The 19,555-nt window shown below is 36.7% G+C and overlaps 2 protein-coding genes, 2 long non-coding RNA genes and 1 other non-coding gene across 5 annotated transcripts in view; 2 read left to right on the forward strand and 3 right to left on the reverse strand.

Moving 5' to 3' along the window:
- Nucleotides 1-252: 252 nt before the first annotated feature.
- Nucleotides 253-11,195, forward strand: LOC113672389 (tetraspanin-7). The gene is given in 7 exon segments (XM_089208640.1): nt 253-501; nt 1,583-1,771; nt 2,823-2,897; nt 3,101-3,193; nt 6,135-6,269; nt 8,414-8,524; nt 10,627-11,195. Coding segments are annotated over 7 exon segments (753 nt in total). The 5' UTR covers nt 253-423; the 3' UTR covers nt 10,699-11,195.
- Trnan-auu (transfer RNA asparagine (anticodon AUU)) lies at nt 9,735-9,807 on the reverse strand. The gene has a single exon. It is a non-coding gene; the product is annotated as a tRNA-Asn (tRNA).
- Nucleotides 11,196-13,183: 1,988 nt separating the features above from the next.
- LOC149044075 (uncharacterized) lies at nt 13,184-15,440 on the forward strand. Its single transcript, XM_089208635.1, has 3 exons — nt 13,184-13,690; nt 13,940-14,542; nt 14,813-15,440. Exons 1-3 carry the CDS (start codon nt 13,619-13,621, stop codon nt 15,011-15,013), a joined length of 876 nt encoding a protein of 291 aa, XP_089064761.1. The 5' UTR covers nt 13,184-13,618; the 3' UTR covers nt 15,014-15,440.
- Nucleotides 13,788-15,108, reverse strand: LOC149044076 (uncharacterized). Its single transcript, XR_016187403.1, has 3 exons — nt 14,974-15,108; nt 14,666-14,728; nt 13,788-14,553 (listed from the first exon to the last, which is right to left on the reverse strand). It is a non-coding gene; the product is annotated as an uncharacterized LOC149044076 (long non-coding RNA).
- Nucleotides 15,441-17,785: 2,345 nt separating the features above from the next.
- The window catches only part of LOC149044077 (uncharacterized), a 5,557-nt gene continuing 3,787 nt past the window's right edge, over nt 17,786-19,555 (reverse strand). Inside the window, exon 2 of the long non-coding RNA XR_016187405.1 lies at nt 17,786-18,673. This is a non-coding gene — a long non-coding RNA (uncharacterized LOC149044077). The remainder of the gene's footprint in view (nt 18,674-19,555) is intronic.

Here is a 19,555-nt window from a genome sequence, read left to right on the forward strand (position 1 = left end):
TTTCCCTTATCACTGAAACGAAGCGTCCGCGTTAAAAGCAGTAAAGATATCTCACAATAAAATAAAGTAAAGATTTAATCTTTCTTCAAAATCCTATTTCATTTGTCTTACTCATTGGAATTTAATATTCTCTCCCTTGCTTGACTTACTTTAAATTAGGCACGCGTTCGGAAATTCAACCTCTCGTGCATCCGCAGTGTTTGACCGCTGTGTTGTTTTGTGCATGTGTTGTGTGGGACTCGTGTCACTATTGTAGTCGGCTAGGTTACATTGCTTGCAGCAACATTCTGCCATTTTGAAAACCGAGAATACCCTGGGTATGAAGGTGCTGTGAAAGCATGCTCAGCTCTACCGTGGTAGATTAGAAGCGTAAAGGTATTAGAATCAGTGTTTGTTATAGATATTACCGCCGATAAACACCAAATGGCGGGTGAGGGAAAACTTGGGCCTTGCATGCAGTGCGTTCGATGCATGTTGTTCGTCTTCAATGGTCTGTTCTGGGTAGGTAAAGCGTAGTTATAAAGAAAATCATATAAACGCCATTCAAGTGAAGCTCATACCCAAACCAGACTGTCATCAATTCGGAGGATTATGCATCAGTTAGTCTCAGTTATGCTGAGAAAGTCGCCTTATTTTACCCATTGTTATTTAAATAAAGAAAAAAATTCAATCAGACGGACATCTTGCGTAAACTTTTGAATCGAGAGGTGGCTGTAAAGTCCAAAAACTTGAGAGATAAACTTAAGAGCGTATAGAAAATCTAGATAGGTTGGCTTTTTCTCGATTCGAATCTGGTATTTTGATGTGTGCACAGAGCAAGTAGAATAGTGAAGAAATTGTGTCTGGAGGAGAAACATGGTGTCACAGTCGTGATTCATGTGACGTTTTCAGTATTACTGTTAGTTCTAGTGCAATATAATATAAGTATGGCCAGAATATGGCACACAAATATGTGAGATATAGTTTTTGGAAGGACTGCTTAAAAAAATGTACCTTACAAAAACATGTATCATGAACAGTGCTAAATATTGATGTACAAATGAGCTATTAGTACATGTTGGTAACTGGAGACTGAAATGATTATTTCAAATTCAACAACGTTCAGAATCAAAGTATTGATCTTTGAAACTGTTAATCGTGAGGTCACTCTGGAAAGCAAATCTAAACTGAATGTAGATGTACCCTATTTCATATGCCTGACTTTTGAGGACTTGATGGGGCTTTCAACATTGTTACCTGTGAAATAGGACCATGCAAAAACAGTCAAACACTACAATAGCAACAAAACACTGGAATAGTCAATATTTCCCCAAGGCCAAAATATGAACAAATTTGATATGAGGGGGCCAAAGGTTGTGCTTGTTGTCATTTGTAATGAAAATTTTGACTCAGGGTCAAGTGTGAGCTGCATGCAAGAAAGAAATTCATGTAAATTTACCACTCAGATGATAATGGAGTAGTTGAAATTAACCAGCCTAATCCACAAAGAAACAAAATCATTTTGTGGCTTTCACATTGTTTTAATGTGCAATATTCCTTCTCTACCAAGACTAGCTCTTAATTTTGAACATAACCTGTTCAGCTTACAGGAGGTGGCCTGCTTGTTGTGGGTATTTGGGCTCGCATTCAGTTCAGTGATTACATGAAGTTGTCAAGTCATGATTACTCCACAGCATGCTATGTATTGATTGGTGCTGGAGCCCTTGTCATAATTATTGGTTTCCTTGGTTGTTGTGGAGCCTATAAAGAGCAAGTATGCATGTTGAAAACAGTAAGTACTAATATGACTACATTGCATTGATCACATTTGATCACCCATATTTTATTTCTAATCTTTTTACATTCCCCTGTGATTATTTTGTGTAAATCACTTGAAAATGCAATTTTTATCCAAGAAAAGGAATAGATTAGAATTTAAATCAGGGGAAAGATCTCTCTGACTTTTGAGATAAATATTAACACTAAACTCACCCTGAATCATGCTCACAGACAGGAGCATTGTGACTGACCTAATTTATTTTGATACTGTGAGGCACTTAAGAATCATATGGACTTTACCAGGCTGCAAATCAGGGGCTTATAAGAGAGGAACTGTTAACAGGGAGTTATAAGAGTTTAATCAAATCTTCCAGAGGGCCAACTGCAAGTTATCAATTTGATAATTTTTCTTATTATTGATCCCCCAGATTTAATGTGTAGCATTATATACAGAATGTATCTCTTTAGTTTAAAACGTAAATTATTAAATAGGAATAAATACAGTCTTTCAAATGCATAAGTATATTCAGTATTTGATGGTACTCAGCCCAAAAAAAAATCCATAAAACTTCTATAAATAATGAACTTTAGAGGTTAAAGAGAAAAATGGAGTTGTGGCTTAATAGAGATGGGGAGTTACTAGGAATTCAAATTTTAGACAGGTAATATTTTAAGGAAGGGGTTGTTAAAAAAAGGTCTTTTTCAGTAGCATTATATGTTACATAATGTTCACTGCTCATAATTTTGCCACATGTATTTCAATGATTTTGTGCATGTTGTGTGCAACGGACCTGTAATTCTTGAAAATTATGAGTACTTGCTTGAAAAGAAGATTCGTGAAAGTTCAAGTATAAAGCTGGTGGGTGAGAGGCTGAATGAAACAACTTTGTCTAATGGGAAGTAAAAGAGATTGCTAAATAATTATGTAAAACAAACTTGGTAAACCAAAACGTAATGTTCAATTGAGTACTGTTGGGCTGTCAAAGATCCTTTCTGTTTAACTTTCCATATTTATTTTAATTGATGAAAGGTATCATGGTGATAGTCATCTTTCTGTGTTTCAGTTTGCAGTGATTCTTGGGTTTATCTTCCTGGTTGAGCTTGGAGGTTCTATTACTGGATATGTCTTCAGGGAAAAAGTAATATTTTCAATGTGCTTGGCAATAATTTATGCAATACTGATACATAAGAACTCTTTTCATAAGATTTTGGAGCTGGTTGAGTTTTGAGAATGATTGACCCAGCATATTATTTTGGCACTAAGCAACAAATAGTGGAGTATATTCTGCCTCCTATGGCAGAATGTCTTGTTCATAATCATGGAGGTCTTTGATATTTGCAGATTAAAAGTGGTTTCAGTGAGGGATTGAGTGTTGCATTGGATGACTACAAACAGGATGGATTTAAAAAGGCTTGGGATGGACTGCAGTCAAAAGTGAGTAAACATTTTACCATAATGTTTATGCTGCACTTTAACCTAAACATTTTTGCATGAAATCTTTACCAAACATGTCATGTCTTAACAGTCAATGTTTTAAGCAATTGACAAGTGAACTGTAAGACAATAGAAGGACACAAATGACTGACTGACCTTTTTGTACTCTAATAACCCTGTGATTGTGATTGATCAACAAATAATTAACAAATTGACAGCAATTTTTCATGGTTTGTAACTTTATTGATCATGGTAGTGACATCAACAATGTTTAAAACTTAAATGAAACCATGAGGCACAGGTTAACTTTTTTTTTATTTTTTTGCCAGCTAAGGTGCCAAAATTTTCAGGAAATCATTTGGGAATGACATAATTATTTTTGAATTATTGTTTCTGCTGTTGTTGTTGTTGTTGTTGTTGTTTTAAGTTGTGTTATTCAATGAGTTTTACAATTGAATACCCCTAAGAAATGGATGGCAATAGACTCTGGTTGCCATTAATTCAAACATGTCATGCAGTGACCAGCAAAAAATGTAATGAATCTCTCTCAAACAGTTAATATACTTTGACTTGTGATCATTGTCAAAATGGCAAACTGCTGCTTCTTGAGTATACATCTGTCAATAAATTATTTTTCTTTTGAACCATATGCAAGGAAGCCAACACATGTATCATTTTCAAGTTTGATACTTTCAACCAATCATTCACCATAATGTTCTTCTTCTGATGCAGACATAAAATTTTCCATTCTTAGCAAGGAAAAAGATGAGGATCTATTAAGATTGAAAGATAGCCTTTCCTCCTGAATTGCAAGAATATGTGTAAGGACAATCAAAAACCTGTAGATTGAAGTTACGGTGTTGATGTGTTCTTGTTTGTCACATTTTTATACCAATACAAAATGCATGGTATATATTTTTTTAAATTAAGGTGCTGATCAACAGGTTAGCAAAAACTGTGCATTAAGAACCATTCAATTTGTTGTTCTGGTTCATGTGTCATTCAGGGTGTCCCAACCACATCAACCATCTTGCATCCATATTCTAATAACCTAAAAAGTTACTTGTGACGACCATTTAAAAAGTGGTATCCTTCAGAAACTGTATAGATTTTATTTCTGCTGTTAAACAGTATTTGTAGGATTTCACACGTAAATGTAAGACTGCTACAGAAACTGGAATGCTCTTTGAAAAACGTGTGACAATTTTCTTTTGCTTATTGTCCAAAAGCAAACAATACCTTCAATTATGAACATTTTGCCTTTAATTTCTTAAGCACAAAGCAAGGATTTGAGGCAAATTTGAAAGGCATTATACCTCTAAAATAAGGTATAAGTTAACCACCTTACGTATGCAAACGGCAAATTACAAGAATTTAACTTTGTCGTCTGCCTTTCAGCTTTAAGAGCAGTAATATAAAAATATCTGTGTTTGTTGTAATTAGAAGATATTTGTGTATTTCTCAGTTGGGTCTATTGGATAAGAAGAAAAGTAGGTGAAATTGCCGTTTGCATTTGCTGTGAACTTGGTTAAAAATCTTGTCCATTTCTTTCACGCACTCTCTGCATCATATTCTTTTAGATAAGCATTCCAAAACAAAATTCTTCCGTTTTTTTTCTCTCTACAAATGATTTAAGTTTATTTACTGAAGGTTTTCTCTTTTCTCTTTTAACTAGAAACTAGTGATTAATGCTTTCAAATCCTAATGATTTAAGTTTATTTACTGAAGGTTTTCTCTTTTCTCTTTTAACTAGAAACTAGTGATTAATGCTTTCAAATCCTGCTTAAAGTCTTAACTTGTCGTGCCCAGTTACACTTAACACTATCAACACCAGCGTCATGGTAACCAATGGGAGACTAAAATGTGATTGTTTTCCTGCGATAACAACAAGCGAGTCATAGAAGAGATAAATCTCCATCGATCACAATTGTTGATTGCATGTTGCGTGTAGCTTTCTTATATTTTATTGCCCAAAAGTTCTACTATTTCTTTGTTAGAGATGTAACAGGATTGCACACCAAAAACTTTAAACATGGATCCAAATTGCACTATAGGTCAAGGGGTTTTGAATAATAAGGAGAAATGAAATGCAATAGACAATATGTAAACAACAGAAGTTTGGAGTTCATTAGCAAAAATGGCTCAAGAGTGCACCTGTCCCACAAACACTTCCTCCATCAATTGCTTTCAAAGGCTTCTTATTAATTTCAGAGTTGTAAAAATGTGTCAAGAGCTGTCAGACTCAAAGCTATTTATTTTGTTAGATTGGATCTTTGTAAATTTCAATTGTGATTTATCCCTCTATGCACAAAATCCAGGGGTAAAACCCATTCCTGAATGACACACTAAAATCAACATGAAGTTGTAATGGCTTCCCTTTTTGTTGAGTCTTAGGATTTCAAAAATTAACCTAGCCCCTCAAATATTGAATCCAAATGCATTAAGCATCTAATGATGAACACTGTCATTTTAAAACTATGTACAGTTATTTTTTAGTAACCTGGCAACAAAGATGCATAACAACCCATAATTGATTCACAATCAGTTGCTTCTCTGCTCATCTCAATAAGTCATTATATCAGTCCAGAATGCCTTGTTTGTTTAGCTTGCCAAGTACTGAAAAAAAAAGTGTGAGACTGTGAAGTCAAAGGTTACTGACCAGATTGCTGAGCAATAGTCTATTGAAAATGGAGACATGGTTGTCAGATTTTTTTAGCCAGACAATATTTGAAAGGCTATGTTACTCTTAAAAATCTCAGAAGGCAGACAGTCTTTCATGTGTATATGTTAATTTTATCCATTATAATCTAACATATGTTGCATCTGAAACATACTTCTCTTTAAAGGAGGGAATTAAAATAAATCAAGTACAAAGTCTTGTGTGCTCTGTGACAAATAAAAAGTCTGTCTGAAAGTCTCAAACTGCTATGTTTTCTTTCAGCTGGAATGTTGTGGTGATAAAAATTATTCAGACTGGTTCTACAAAGAATGGACTACAGATGAAACATACAACAATTCAGTGCCCCATTCTTGCTGTATAAATTTGTGCTAACATTTCTCATTAATGGTTGACAAAGTTCTTTTTTTAACCCTTTAAGCCTCAAGTAAGCATATTCTCCACACTGTCCTTGAGACATTTCAAATGGTATTGATAAGGATATCTTGTGTAACAATCATAAGCTTTTTCAGTTGGAGATTATTTCCTTTATTTTCATGACCTTAATGTTTGATTCAGAATTATAAAATAATTCAAATAGTATGCACGTTCTGATTGGCCATAAAACCATTTTACATGAGCGTATGTAAACGTGGTTTTCGTTCCTCTTTCATTAGTTATTTTATAAAAGAAATGTAAAATGGTTTCCATGTTTACATAGCCTGATGTAAACACTTGGGAGGTTGGGAGAACACTTGATAAGCTGGAAACCACTCCACTTTGCATCATGGTTTCCTACGCTTATCTTGTGTTCTCCCAACCTCCCGTGTGTTTACATCAGGCTATGTAAACATGGAAACCATTTTACATTTCTTCAGTAATATTGTAAGGGGAAATGAGATGCTGGTCATTCTTGGGGATTAAAGGGTTATTTGGAGAAGAGTACCAAATCAAAGGCTCCTTGGAGCTATCTCAACATATGTCATAGGGTAAGCTCAGAAAATCACCACAAATCATGTAATAACTTTAAATCTTCCTTATTGTCCTTGATACTTGAGTTAGAATTAAATCATTAGAACAGAATAGGAATGTGATGGTTTGTGACATAAAATGTAGAATTGATACCATGAGTTAGAGTAACCAAAGCAATCAAACCTTATTTGTGGTACGGATTTTAGTTTATAGACTAAAAAGTTCTCAGCTCAGGTTAATTAAATTACTAGCTCAGGTTAGTGCATTTTCTTCTTCCAAGATGTTACTAAAACCTAGTTGAAATATAACATATGCACAGCTTAAATCACTGTTTGAATCAAGGGGTTATTTTGGGTGAAGTGGGCATTTAATGCTTTTAGGTACTGTTACTTCAGTTCTGACAAAGGAATATAACTTGATGCATCAATGTCTGGAATGCATGTTGCACAAAATTTGAGTTAAAGAGAATCTCTGAGAGATGAGAAAAAAAGAAAAATATCAATTAAGAGATTATTCGTTCATGCAATACCAAATTCAAGAGTTTTATAGTAGACAGTAAGAAGAATTACTGATGAGAACTTGGGAGCAAAAAGGTTAAGTCATTTGTATCTGTAACAAATGAGAGCATTGACATCAACCTATCATAAGACAAGTTAGTTATCATAGTCATTTGATATATGATCTGATCTGCGATCCACTCAAAGTTTTGTCAATGCCAGTCAAGCAATCACGCCTGCAGGCTTTTGAAGGATATTTAACAATTATTTCATGAGTGGATGCTAGATATGAGTTGGCTTTAACCAATCTCATATCCAATGAGTGCAAATGGAATAGCTGTTTCATCAAATTAAATTATCCACAATGTTTGACAGAGGTGTTTGTTTTCATCCAAATGTAATTCTAGCTTAGCAACACTTGGGTAAATTGTTTCTAGATAAGGTGATTCAGTGTATGAGCTGATAACTGGAGCTGAGTGAACCAATCAGAAAACTAGACATGCAGTATTCGAAGTTTGAAATTTGTCAGCTGATAATGTCTGCAGCTGAGAGATTGTGTGAAAAATGAATATTTGGCTAAGAAGCATTACTTTCAGGGCAAATGTAAAATGTTGAGGACAATCTCTCAACCAAGGACATTATCAGCTGACATCCCTGCAAGTCAGGAGGTTTATGTATTTTGTAACCCTTTCATTAATTTTAATATTGGACATTGACAGTAAATTGTGTAGACTTTTTATGTTCTTTCTGGAACAGCATGTGAGATCAACATTATCACTAGACTCTTCAAAATTAGCTTGTTTTCCTTTATGTATTAAAAGAAATTGAGACAAAAAAGTGAAACTTGAGCCACAAACTTTTTTCTGACAGAAACAATTGGACAACAAATACTAAAGAAGTAGACAGGGGTATTGAATGATAACTCCCTGGGGATTTTGCACCACATCATTTAAAGTATCCAATAGAATTGTGTGAAAATAAATGGCTGAGTTATTATTAATGATATTTAAGTAATTGTGGTATGGAACATGCAGGTGTTCTCTTATTTCTGCTGAGACATGAAAATATTAAATCAAACCTGAATATATTACAAAGGAATATCATTCTCTTAAATACCAACAGGGATGCTATGATGCTGCAGTTAACTTCTTTGAGGACAAGTTGTTAATCATTGGAGGTGTTGCCCTAGGAATTGCTCTTTTTCAGGTAATTATTGACAGAAACACTTTCCAACATACTCCTATTGGCTGTGGAAACACAGTATAAGCAGTGTTAGGCACAAAATCAGAATTTGATCATATTTGGTACAATTTTTGATATACCAGCTCCTTAAACAATTTGGTTAAGCTTTATACATAAGTTAAAGAATTAAAGAAGACACATCAATTCTCTGTGACTCTGAGTTTTGTGCTTAAGCACTAGTCAGGCAGAACTTTTCAGAAAAGTTCTGTCTGACAAGTGCTTAGGTGCAAAACTCAGAGTCACAGAGAATCAATGCATCCTCTTTAATTCTTTAACTTATGTAGACTTAGCTCTGCTACCACAGCATTGAGCATTTCATGCCAAGGTAGACTCTTCTCCCACATTCATTTATATTTATATATTATATATATATATATATATATATATATATATATATATATATGCAGTTAACTTCTTTGAGGACAAGTTGTTAATCATTGGAGGTGTTGCCCTAGGAATTGCTCTTTTTCAGGTAATTATTGACAGAAACACTTTCCAACCCCTGAAGAGTGAAGCGATTCACGAAACAGGCTTGTCGGGAAATGTAGTTACGTCCTTTTTTCCTCTCATAATATATATATATATATATATATATATATATATATATATATATATATATATATATATATATATATATACATTGAGCATTTCATGCCAAGGTAGACTCTTCTCCCACATTCATTTATATTTATATATAATCTCATTGACTGTACATTTAGGAATGACACAGACAGGTTTGAAACCAAAGTTAAACTGAGAGGGAGCTAAATGGTCTCCAAATTATACAACTTCAGTTTCCAAAGTGGTGTCTTGAAATTATTGAAGCCTAGTGCCCCAAGAGTAAAGGAAACAATCAATTGTACCTGTAACTGAGAAATTTCCTCAGCCTATAGTAATTCCAATGTAATTATGGAAAGAAATCACAAGATGTCTACAACCTTTGATTTGTGTTGTCTGTGATCTTGGAGTGGCTTGTATGATGGTTTTAAAGACAGTTGATGTGGTCAGTGGAATCAGTGTCGTGTGATATTAAGCAAATTATCCTTTTCCTTCTTTTTTTTCATCAAAAGTGATAACTTTTGGTGATAAAAGTTCATCACATGAATATGATAGCGCTCTTTGCAGTAATGAACACTACTTAAGCAGTAGTGAAAAGAAGGCCTGAAAAAATTTCAGGCCTGTATGGGATTTGAACCCATGACCTCTGTGATAATGGTGCAGTGCTCTAACAACTGAGCTAACAAGCCAACTGGGAACTGGTCACTGTGTTGGTTCCAAATAAACCCATGAAGTGGTGAATAAATGGCTGTGATTATATGAAAGTCATATATTTAAACTGCAGATAAGACGTGAATATGATAGCGATCTTCACAGTAATGAACACTACTTAAGCAGTAGTGAGAAGAGGGCTGGAAAAAAATTAAGGCCTGTACGAGATTTGAACCCATGACCTCTGCAATACTGGTGCAGTGTTCTACCAACTGAGCTAACAAGCCAACTGGGAACTGGTCACTGTGTTGGTCCCAAACAAATCTGTGTAGTGGTGAAAAAATGGATAAAGACGTGAATAACATAGTATCTTTTCACTACTGCATAAGTAGTGTTCATTACTATGAAGATGGCTATCGTATTCACGTCTTTATCTGCAGGTGAAATATATGACTTTCATATATTCACAGCTGTTTAAAAGTTAATCATTATGCAAAATCCATCATTTTACATAGTCATTAATCACTTTGATCTTAACTTGGCACAATTTGCTCATAGAAAAATGTCACTACAATTTTAGTTATTCTACCTATTGGAAGGCCTGTACATATTTAAAAGCTACAAGAAAATAAGAGTTTTTCAGTTCAATCCTAAAGTATCAAAGTTGAAGAAAAATCATATTTTGATTTCATAATTAAAAATGCCCTGCCTCAAGGCTTTTTTACTTTGTAGCAATGTATCATGGCCTAAGGGTTATTGTACTGATGTAGCTGATGTAAAATATAAATTGGATTCTTTACCAATTTCTAAGATATGATAGATTATATTACGTAACACTTTTCTTACTTTATTTCCAGCTTATTGGTGTGGGATTGTCATGTTGTTTGGCAAGCAGTATCCAGCATTCCAGTAAATATGAACTGGTTTAGTCAATTTCGTCATCCCACATGAATTAATAAAATGAGAAGCCTGGGTTTATAATTCTGAATTATGGTAGAAAAGTGCACTCATGAAGTCTAAGGGTATCAGAGAAGCCCACTTAGGGGTAGATGCCTCACAATTTTGCATTGTCTTATGTTGTGACAATGTTGTTAAACCTACAGAAATGAGCGTTGGTGAAATATGTTTATTCTTATCAAATGTTGTTGCAGCAAAAAGTTTGTTCTATGGTTTTTAACACCACCTATATGTACTTTGCATTATGCTGACCTTGTTTAAGTGTAGTCTTGTGAGGTGGGGCTGGTTGGGAAAAATAAGTGGGATCATTAAAAAGTCACTGCCTTATCAGTAAAAGTCTGGTAGTCATTTTTGAATAAACATCTGCTGCATCACCAGGAGAATGAAATGCAGGTCTTATAAATGAAAAAAACGTTTTTGTTGCTAATTTTAAGCTTTCAATATTTAAATAAATTACCTCCTCCACCTACATGTAGTCTGTTTCCAATGGTTTTGTATTGTCATTGCCTACCTCAAATTTGCATGGCTGTGTCCTTTTTATTTAGTAATGGGAGAGAAGAAAATTAATCTTAAACCTTGGACAAATCTTGTTAGTAATAGTAGTTTAAATTACCCTAAGTTCCTCTGTCAGTGCTGGATAAAGAAAATTCCCAATTTTTACTTTATCAAAGTGTCAGCAAATATTGTACCTGGGTGAACAGAGGAAGCTTTCACAGAGACTGATACTTTGTGACTGAAGTTGTAGCTATAGGACCAGGCTTACTATTCTTCTTATTATTTGATGTTACATTTTTCCCTGGTTGAGATTTGAATAACTCTTTAAGTGTGTACATACTCTTTTACCAAACTTCCCATTGCAATGTGATAGAATACAAACATACCTAAGTTTTTTTTATTAGTTTTTTGTAATTATTTACCAAATTTTTCTGCTTAGCTTAGTTGCACACTAACACTGTTCTGTTCTGGTTGTTTTAATTTTAACAACTTTTTCTGTCATTAAACATGAACATGTGTCTGGTGGTGTTAATTTTTCTTTGAGGTGTCCCTTGAACTTTTATCAGCCCACAAGTGCATTGACAATTTATTGGGACAATGATGACAGAAGTAGAAATAATCAGAACTGTGCCCCTTGTATATGTAACACCCGAGCTAAATTTGAGGGAGAATCTCCTACATCTACTCTAGATCCAATGGCTGAAAGCAAAGGCTCTAGAAAGCAAAGGCTCCAGAAAGTAAAAGGCTCCATCTTTAATTGTACTGGGTGCAAATCCTCCCCAGAAACAAATGTCATATTACTGCTACTTTAATTTTATTTCTAACAAAAGCAATGAATCACCAATATTATGCCAAAACACCCTTTGGAAAAGAATAATTTGCTGCCCTTCTTTTGAGTAACTGAAAATGCATTTACATTTGTGACACTTTTTGTGTCAAAGAGTAGGGTCATACTAAAGATGTTTACATGTATCCCAGGAGCTTCAAAACTTTGAGCATAAGCTGTTGACTCTCTGATAGCTGTAAAACTAGGCCCTGTGAGAAGGGTTACTGGGATACCTGGATGGTACTGGATCCTTGGAATCAAGTGTAGTGATACTACAGGTGTCGGACTAGTATACTGAAATAGTAAGCTCAAGTCTGGCCTATTTCAAACATAGGCATGCAATGCCTTTTACTTTCTCAAGTCTGGTCTATTTCAAACATAGGCATGCTATGCATGCAAGAGTTATTTTTTGTAGGGTGGGTGGATTACTTGAAACATTGTAAGTGATCTACATTCTTACAAAAGGAAAGAAGAGTATTAGCGCGGAAAAGAACGGAAATGTCGAATTACCTCGCACACAGGTATTTTGTGGTAGATTATGTGTGTTGTGCGAATAAATGTAACCAAAAATAAACTGTATTGGTACCACGGATACCTGTTAGTACAAAATGCAGACAGCAGACTGCAGACCTGATACAAAATCTAGACTGCAGACTGGGTACAAAATGCAGACTGAGAATCTGAAGAGTTTTTACGTCTGGTATACAATAAGATGTCATCTGACAGCTTACCGAGCGTCACGCAATCGCTTTTCTGCGTCTAGCCTTCACGATTATTTGCACTATTGTGGAAAATTCCTGGCCCATTTCTTAATGAAAATCAATCGTACTATAATTTCAAGCCTTCAATATAGTCTTCTTACTTTGCGCGCGAGTTGGTTGGTGTGATTTCTGTACAGATTTTACCAACGTAACAAAAGTAGATGATATGAATAACAGTGATGGTAAAGCAAGATTAAAACGGCAGAAATCGCCAGAAACTACACTAGATACACAGGGTATGAGTGGGTTTTGTTGATTTTACAAGAAAAATGTTCATATTTCGAAATATTTATCGTTGTAAATCGACCATATTTCGATCCCTATACTATTCCTTATGACGTGTTCAAATTTTCAACGGTTCCTCTCGTAGCTTAACACCGAGTCACACAACACGTGAATTGAATTGATCGTCGGCTTTTTCTCGAGGCGTGAGCTTGGGTCGCCTGTGAGGTATCCTGTTACCTCGCCACCAAGCAGACTCGCCACCAGCGAACTCGCCACCAAGGAACGATCTCGCCACCAAGCGAAGTCTTCTCGCCACCAACCACCAATAAAGAGATTAGTCGAGGAAAGTAGGATGTTCGGCTGATAAGTTTGTTCGCTTGTCTGTACTCAATCGAGACGACTTACCATCTTGTCCTGGAGGGAACCATAAGAGGGAACACGAAGCTGGTGACCAACACTGGTTACACCTTCAACATCCGCAAAAGAGGACCAAACGGAACCATCGACTGGCAGTGCACCGTACGCCGAAAAGACCACAGGTGTAAAGCATCCGTTATTCAGCGGGACGGTGCATTCTTCGCGGGAATGCATGGCCACAACCACCCCGGTGAATTTAGTGTCCTTGCTTCCACCCAGATCCAGTCTCGCGTGAAACAGGTGCAGTTAATATATTTTTTTAACTTTTTTTGAAGTTCGTTCAAATAAATTACGGCATGGGGTTTTCTAGTATATACGAACCGCCAATCAGAAGAAATTTCTTGTTTCACACTTTACTTTGTAATTATCTTAGATAATAGATAGTGGAAGCCACTCGAAAATATTTGATGTGACCACAGGAGTAAAGGTTGGAGTAAAATATGCAAATTTCCTACACACTCATATTTTGTATGTTATTCTTTATCACAGGTCGCACGAGAGAACTTGTTCAGGCCAGCTTCGGCTATCGTCAATGAGGTGCTTCTGGAGGAGCGGGTATATGAACATCCATGCCCGTCACTGCCCAAACCTGAAAACATGGCCAGAGCCGCGAACCGCTTAAGACAGCAGCTGAGACCCGAAGACCCCACCGACTTGGCGTTTGACATCTCCGAGGAGAATATTCCTGCCGGGTTCTTGAAGGGAGACGTCCGTAGCCGCAGCAAGCGACACTTGCTCTTCGCAACAAACCAGCAACTGCAGCAGCTTGTCCTGGCCAAAAACTGGTACGTTGATGGCACATTTAAACTCTGTCGTCAGCCCTTCACCCAACTGTTTACCATCAACGCCTTTGTGAGGAGCGGCGAGCAAGCCAAACAGGTTCCTCTGCTGTTTGTCCTCATATCTGGTAAGAGAAAGCGGGACTACCGTACAGTGTTGCAAGAAGTGCTGAGAATACTTCCTTCGCCTCCAGCAGTCAGAAGCATCACTCTGGACTTTGAACAAGCTCTCTGGACGGTCTTTAGAGAGCTGCTGCCCAACGTGTCATTGCAGGGATGTCCGTTTCACTGGACGCAAGCGTTGTGGAGAAAGGTAACGCATACCTAAAGAAAGAATTTATATAGGCACACACGAGAAAAAATATTAATTTTTAACAGCATATCTCTAAAAATCCATTTTCATTATTTCAATAATTTCAATTAAACCCATACCTACCTACCGTCCTTCTCTAAGGGCTCTTCTCTGAATAATATCAATCAAGCTTAACGCATACCTATACTAATAGAATTAGAAACACACGGAGTTAAAAATAAGTGCTTAACGGCTTATCTCTGAAAATTTGTTTTCCTTTTTTTCAATAAGGTTCAAGAGTTGGGATTGGAGCCAGCCTACCGCGCAGACAGCCGTACCTACAAGTACATTAGAAAACTCATGGCGCTGCCCTTCCTGCCGGAAGCCGAGATTACGCCGATGTTTAAGCGGCTCAGAGACCGCGCCACTACCACTGCTCTGGAAGCACTTGCCTTGTACGTGGAGGAGAACTGGATTACCAGCACAATGTGACCTCAATCCTGTTGGTCTGTCTTCATGCTGCCCATCCGCACCAACAACGACATAGAGGCGTGGCACCACGGTCTTAACAGTAGAGCCAACAACAGAGTCCACTTGCCATTCTACCTGCTGGTGGAGCTGCTACACCAGGAGGCCAGACCTTGTCTCCATTCAGATAAGGCTAGTGTCAGACGGGAAGCTGTCCAGGATTCAGCGGAAGAAGTACCAGCTGCTTCAATCTAAAATCTTCAAGCACTGGGAAGACTTTAACGGCAACGAGATTTCTGCCCGCCGCCTTCTCGAACTCTGCAGTTACCTGAACGGCCCGGCGACCAGAACCTGAAGCAGAACCTGGAACATCAAAAAACGGCTCTTTTAGGAGCCACCGTGCCCTGGTTGCGTCTTTAGGACGTTTCCAGGTCGCTAAAAATGGCTCTTTTAGGAGCCGCCACATCTGCAAAAGTCATGATCAACATATGAGCTGCTCTTCTAGATTTATTATTCAATAAAGTTTGTTGTTATTTTGCCGCGGGGAAACTGGGTAATATAATTCGACCGAATATTGAATAAGTTCCCTTGACAACATCACAGACGTCGAAATTTGCATACAGATAAGTAAACAAACTCGTGAGTCGATTCGTTCGAACTTATAACATCACAGACGTCGAAATTTTTTATACAAATAAGCAAACAAACTCAGGAATCGATTGGTTCGAACTGTTAACTCTCCTTGGAAAACAACTGTAGTTGCCTTAAGAAAGCTTCAGTCCATCGACGCTTACAATTTCTCGCACCGACTTGACAATTTCTCGCATCTAGTTTTAATACAACTGCTATCGAGTTTCATTTCATCACTTATTTCTTCCCATGAAGTTTCATTTTCTCTCAAGTAAGTTTTTATTCCTCGCATCGAGTTTTGCAATTTCTCCTCGCTTACGTGCAAAAGACAAACACGATACGTTTCGATGTCAATGAGTTAGGAACGGAACACATCTAACACGTCGCTGTCTTTAAATACAGACAAGCGCACAAACGTATCGGCCGATTTGAATTTTGCTCGTTCGAACATACTACTCTCCTCGACTACTTTATTCTAGTTTATCCCTTTATTGGTGGTTGGTGGCGAGAAGACTTCGCTTGGTGGCGAGAAGACTTCGCTTGGTGGCGAGAACGTTGGTGGCAAGATCGTTCCTTGGTGGCGAGTCTGGTAAAATTTCCGCACAGCCCCATACTACATTATGCATTCAGTTCTTGAATAGAGAAAACAATGACAAAAACAATACATTTCCATTGGGAAAACGGATTTGTTTTCCAATAGTATGGGGCTGTACGGAAACTTTACCTCTTTCTTCACAAGCAGTTTGCATCCATTAGAGTTTTGTTCTTCAGTCTCACTTACATAGGATATATGCAGTTTGCTTTCAGATTTCAGATTTTGCTTCTTACTACGAGTGTGCGTTTTTCAACTAAGACACTGGCATACTTGGCATACAAGGCATATAAGGCATTCAAGGATTTCATGACTTTCAAGCGTTCGCGACTCAATCCGTTCCAAAATTACCGCTCAATAACATCTTTTAGCGTGGACTGGCCGCGAACAATACAACTTGTATATGCGTCTGTAAGTATTCTGAGCGTTTGCGCCATAATGCTCCAGGGGATCGTAATCCAAACACGTTGAAATACAAAACGACGGACTAATGAGTTTTATGACAAAAAAAATCTCGTGGTTTGTCATGTGACCCGGCCCTGTCCATGCATGACAACGTCAATCATCATCAAAATAACATGCGTGTCAGCATGTGAACACCTCATTGGATCACAGTTAGTTGTCATGGTGTTGAGGGCCCAATGATCACTGGGTACTATTGCGCAATTTTTCCATTTTGTGGCGGAGGAAAAAAAAAAGACGACAGAAAAACAAAGGCATTTTATGACTGGGCTACCACAGGTATCCCAGTAATTAATATATTAGACACATCCAACAGGAACCTAATGGTTGTTTCCATAACTAGATTTTGAGTGACACTGGCAAAGATTCTACTTTTAGATTGTCCTTGCTTATACAGTAGTTCGTATTAGTGGAGGATTGAGTTATTGAGATTGGTGTCGAATTTCACTTAGTATCACATGATTTCTAGTGCAATTTGGAATAAATAACATGTGTAAATTTTTTCCAAAGACTAACAAAATTGCACAAGCCTGTAGAGCGAGTGCAATTTGTGGTCTTTGAAAAAATTAACAAGTAATGAAATAATTTACTCAAACCGTGCGTTCGGTCAAAACAACCGCGTAGGATCAAGACAATAATATACAATAATATTTTCACATTTTTAAGGCGCAAAAAAGTTCTAAGTCCGGCTAAACATTGTTCATTCTGTGATCGAATCCCTTTGAATCAAATAGAATCGTCGTTTTCGAGGTTTGACCATGTTTGTTTTTAATTTCGGCGTAGAATCGCTCAAGCAAAGTGCTGGGTCGGCTCGTAATTTTCAATTTCCTTAACAATTTCTTACTCTAAACACCACTTTTTCCAAACCGACAACCAAAAAGCAGTGCTTTATACAATGTTTTCGTTGTTAGAGCTGTCTTTTAGCTGCTATATTGATGTTGCCGTGGCGAAAGATCCTACTTCTAACGACGGCTACTGTTTTGCTCGCGAATTAACCCTCTTCTGCATTGAATTACCTGAAAACTGCATTTATCTCAACCAATTGGAACTGAGTATTTTTTTTTTTGCATATTATTAATTATGTTAACAGTTATTAAGGAATCATGTTCTTCTTATCGCCCAATCAAGTAATATTTGCTTTTTATTTCTAAGAATGTTTGGTTGGGGAAGCTTAGCTAGATGTCTTGTGTCTTCATGTTATTGGAAATGTTGTTGTTCATCGTGATTTACTAGATGAATAACCATTTAATCATTTGTCTCATGATGTATGAGTCAGGCTAATCAATCGTGTATTGATCGTGACATTTTGACCACCAAACTGCAAATCTTTGGGCCTTTTCACACCAGTGACAAAGTTGCTTACTCACCAACATTTTGCAAATGCAGATGGTTTGTCTGGACTTGATAAATTTTGGCTGATGCAGACAAATCTTCAAATGCACCACCCACAAAATTTGTCCCAGGTCCAAACTGGATGAAATCGACTGATTACCAAAAAAAGTGCTAAACTTGTCATTCATTCATCGTAAGAGCTGCGACCAGTGTGTAATTGAACTATAATAAGTTTAATAAAAAATAAAAAAAATTGTCTTTTCCTGCAAAACTTGGGGATTCTAAAATTTAAAAAAACTTAAGATAAACCCTGGAAATTGGAGGCATAATCCTTCTTCAAACCATGCTGGCCAGTCTTATAAACCAATCAGGCACAAATGGAATTTGATGGCCTTTATATTTCTAGTGTGGATGCAACAGACTAAACAAAAATTTGTCATGACAAAATTATTCCTTTGATTTTTTGAGGACAATTCTAGTTTTGTCTGTAGTGCAGAAAGGCCCTTTGTTAGATGATGTGGTCTAAAGTTTGGGTGTTACATTTTGAAGCACCTTTGGTCCTCATAATTATTCCCTCTTCTGAGATGTTCCCTCAAAGGTCTGCTTTATTATGGTAGGCATCCATATCCATTTGTTAGGAATTTCAATTTAGGATGGCTTCTTTAACCCTACGAGAGTATCAGAGTCATAATCAGTAAACCCGACCAGGACCCAAACAGGAACCTATCCTTCTTCATTGTCTGGTTTTCATAAATGTTATCACAAATGTTTCAATCATGATTCAAGGTTGGAAGTGCCAATCAGCTTTGTTATAGTTATCCAGGTAAACTTCAGCCATGGGAAAGTAAAACTAGTTGGAGTTCATGGGGAGTTTGGGGTAACCAAGTTTGAGATAGCTGATAGCAAATGATTAGAAAAATGGGTCAAACCAAAGGGAAGTCACATCTTGTTTAAGTTCACAGGGGAGGTTCAAGGTTATGGGCTTCTACTGTACCTTCAACAAATTCCATGCTTTTCAATATTTTTTGACGAACATTTTAAAGCAAAAAAAATTACAAATAAGAGGTTTGTTTGTTGTAACAAAACGGGGTTTGTGATAGCTAAAGGAAAGCATAGCCAATGGACCATAATATAGTGGCTTGGGGCTTTCTGATAACCATAAACACATAAAGAGTTCAACAATGATAGTGAGAGTTAAAAGGTTGTCCAGCTTAAAGAGAGTTTAACTAATACTATGTCAATATTTTATAATTGAAGAAAACTGAACCTGTGTTCAGAAAAAATGTCTCTTAAGTTTTCATTTTATGAAAAATGTATGAATTTAAGTAAAATGTTGGAATAATACAGAACTCCCAAATTCCATGCATATTGTATGTTAACCCATTGAATAGAGTGTATTCATCTCCTATTCATGGCAACTTTGACCTCCTTGGTTTGAGTGTCAAGCACAGATACCAACTTCTGGAGAAAAATATGTTGAGGCCACAAAACCAATAAGTTGACAAAACAAGGTTGGCTTAAATTTCAAATAAAAAGTTAATACTACCCTC

The sequence above is a fragment of the Pocillopora damicornis genome, chromosome 6 (assembly GCF_964200805.1).
Source record: "Pocillopora damicornis chromosome 6, jaPocDami1.2, whole genome shotgun sequence".
Classification (NCBI taxonomy): domain Eukaryota; kingdom Metazoa; phylum Cnidaria; class Anthozoa; order Scleractinia; family Pocilloporidae; genus Pocillopora; species Pocillopora damicornis.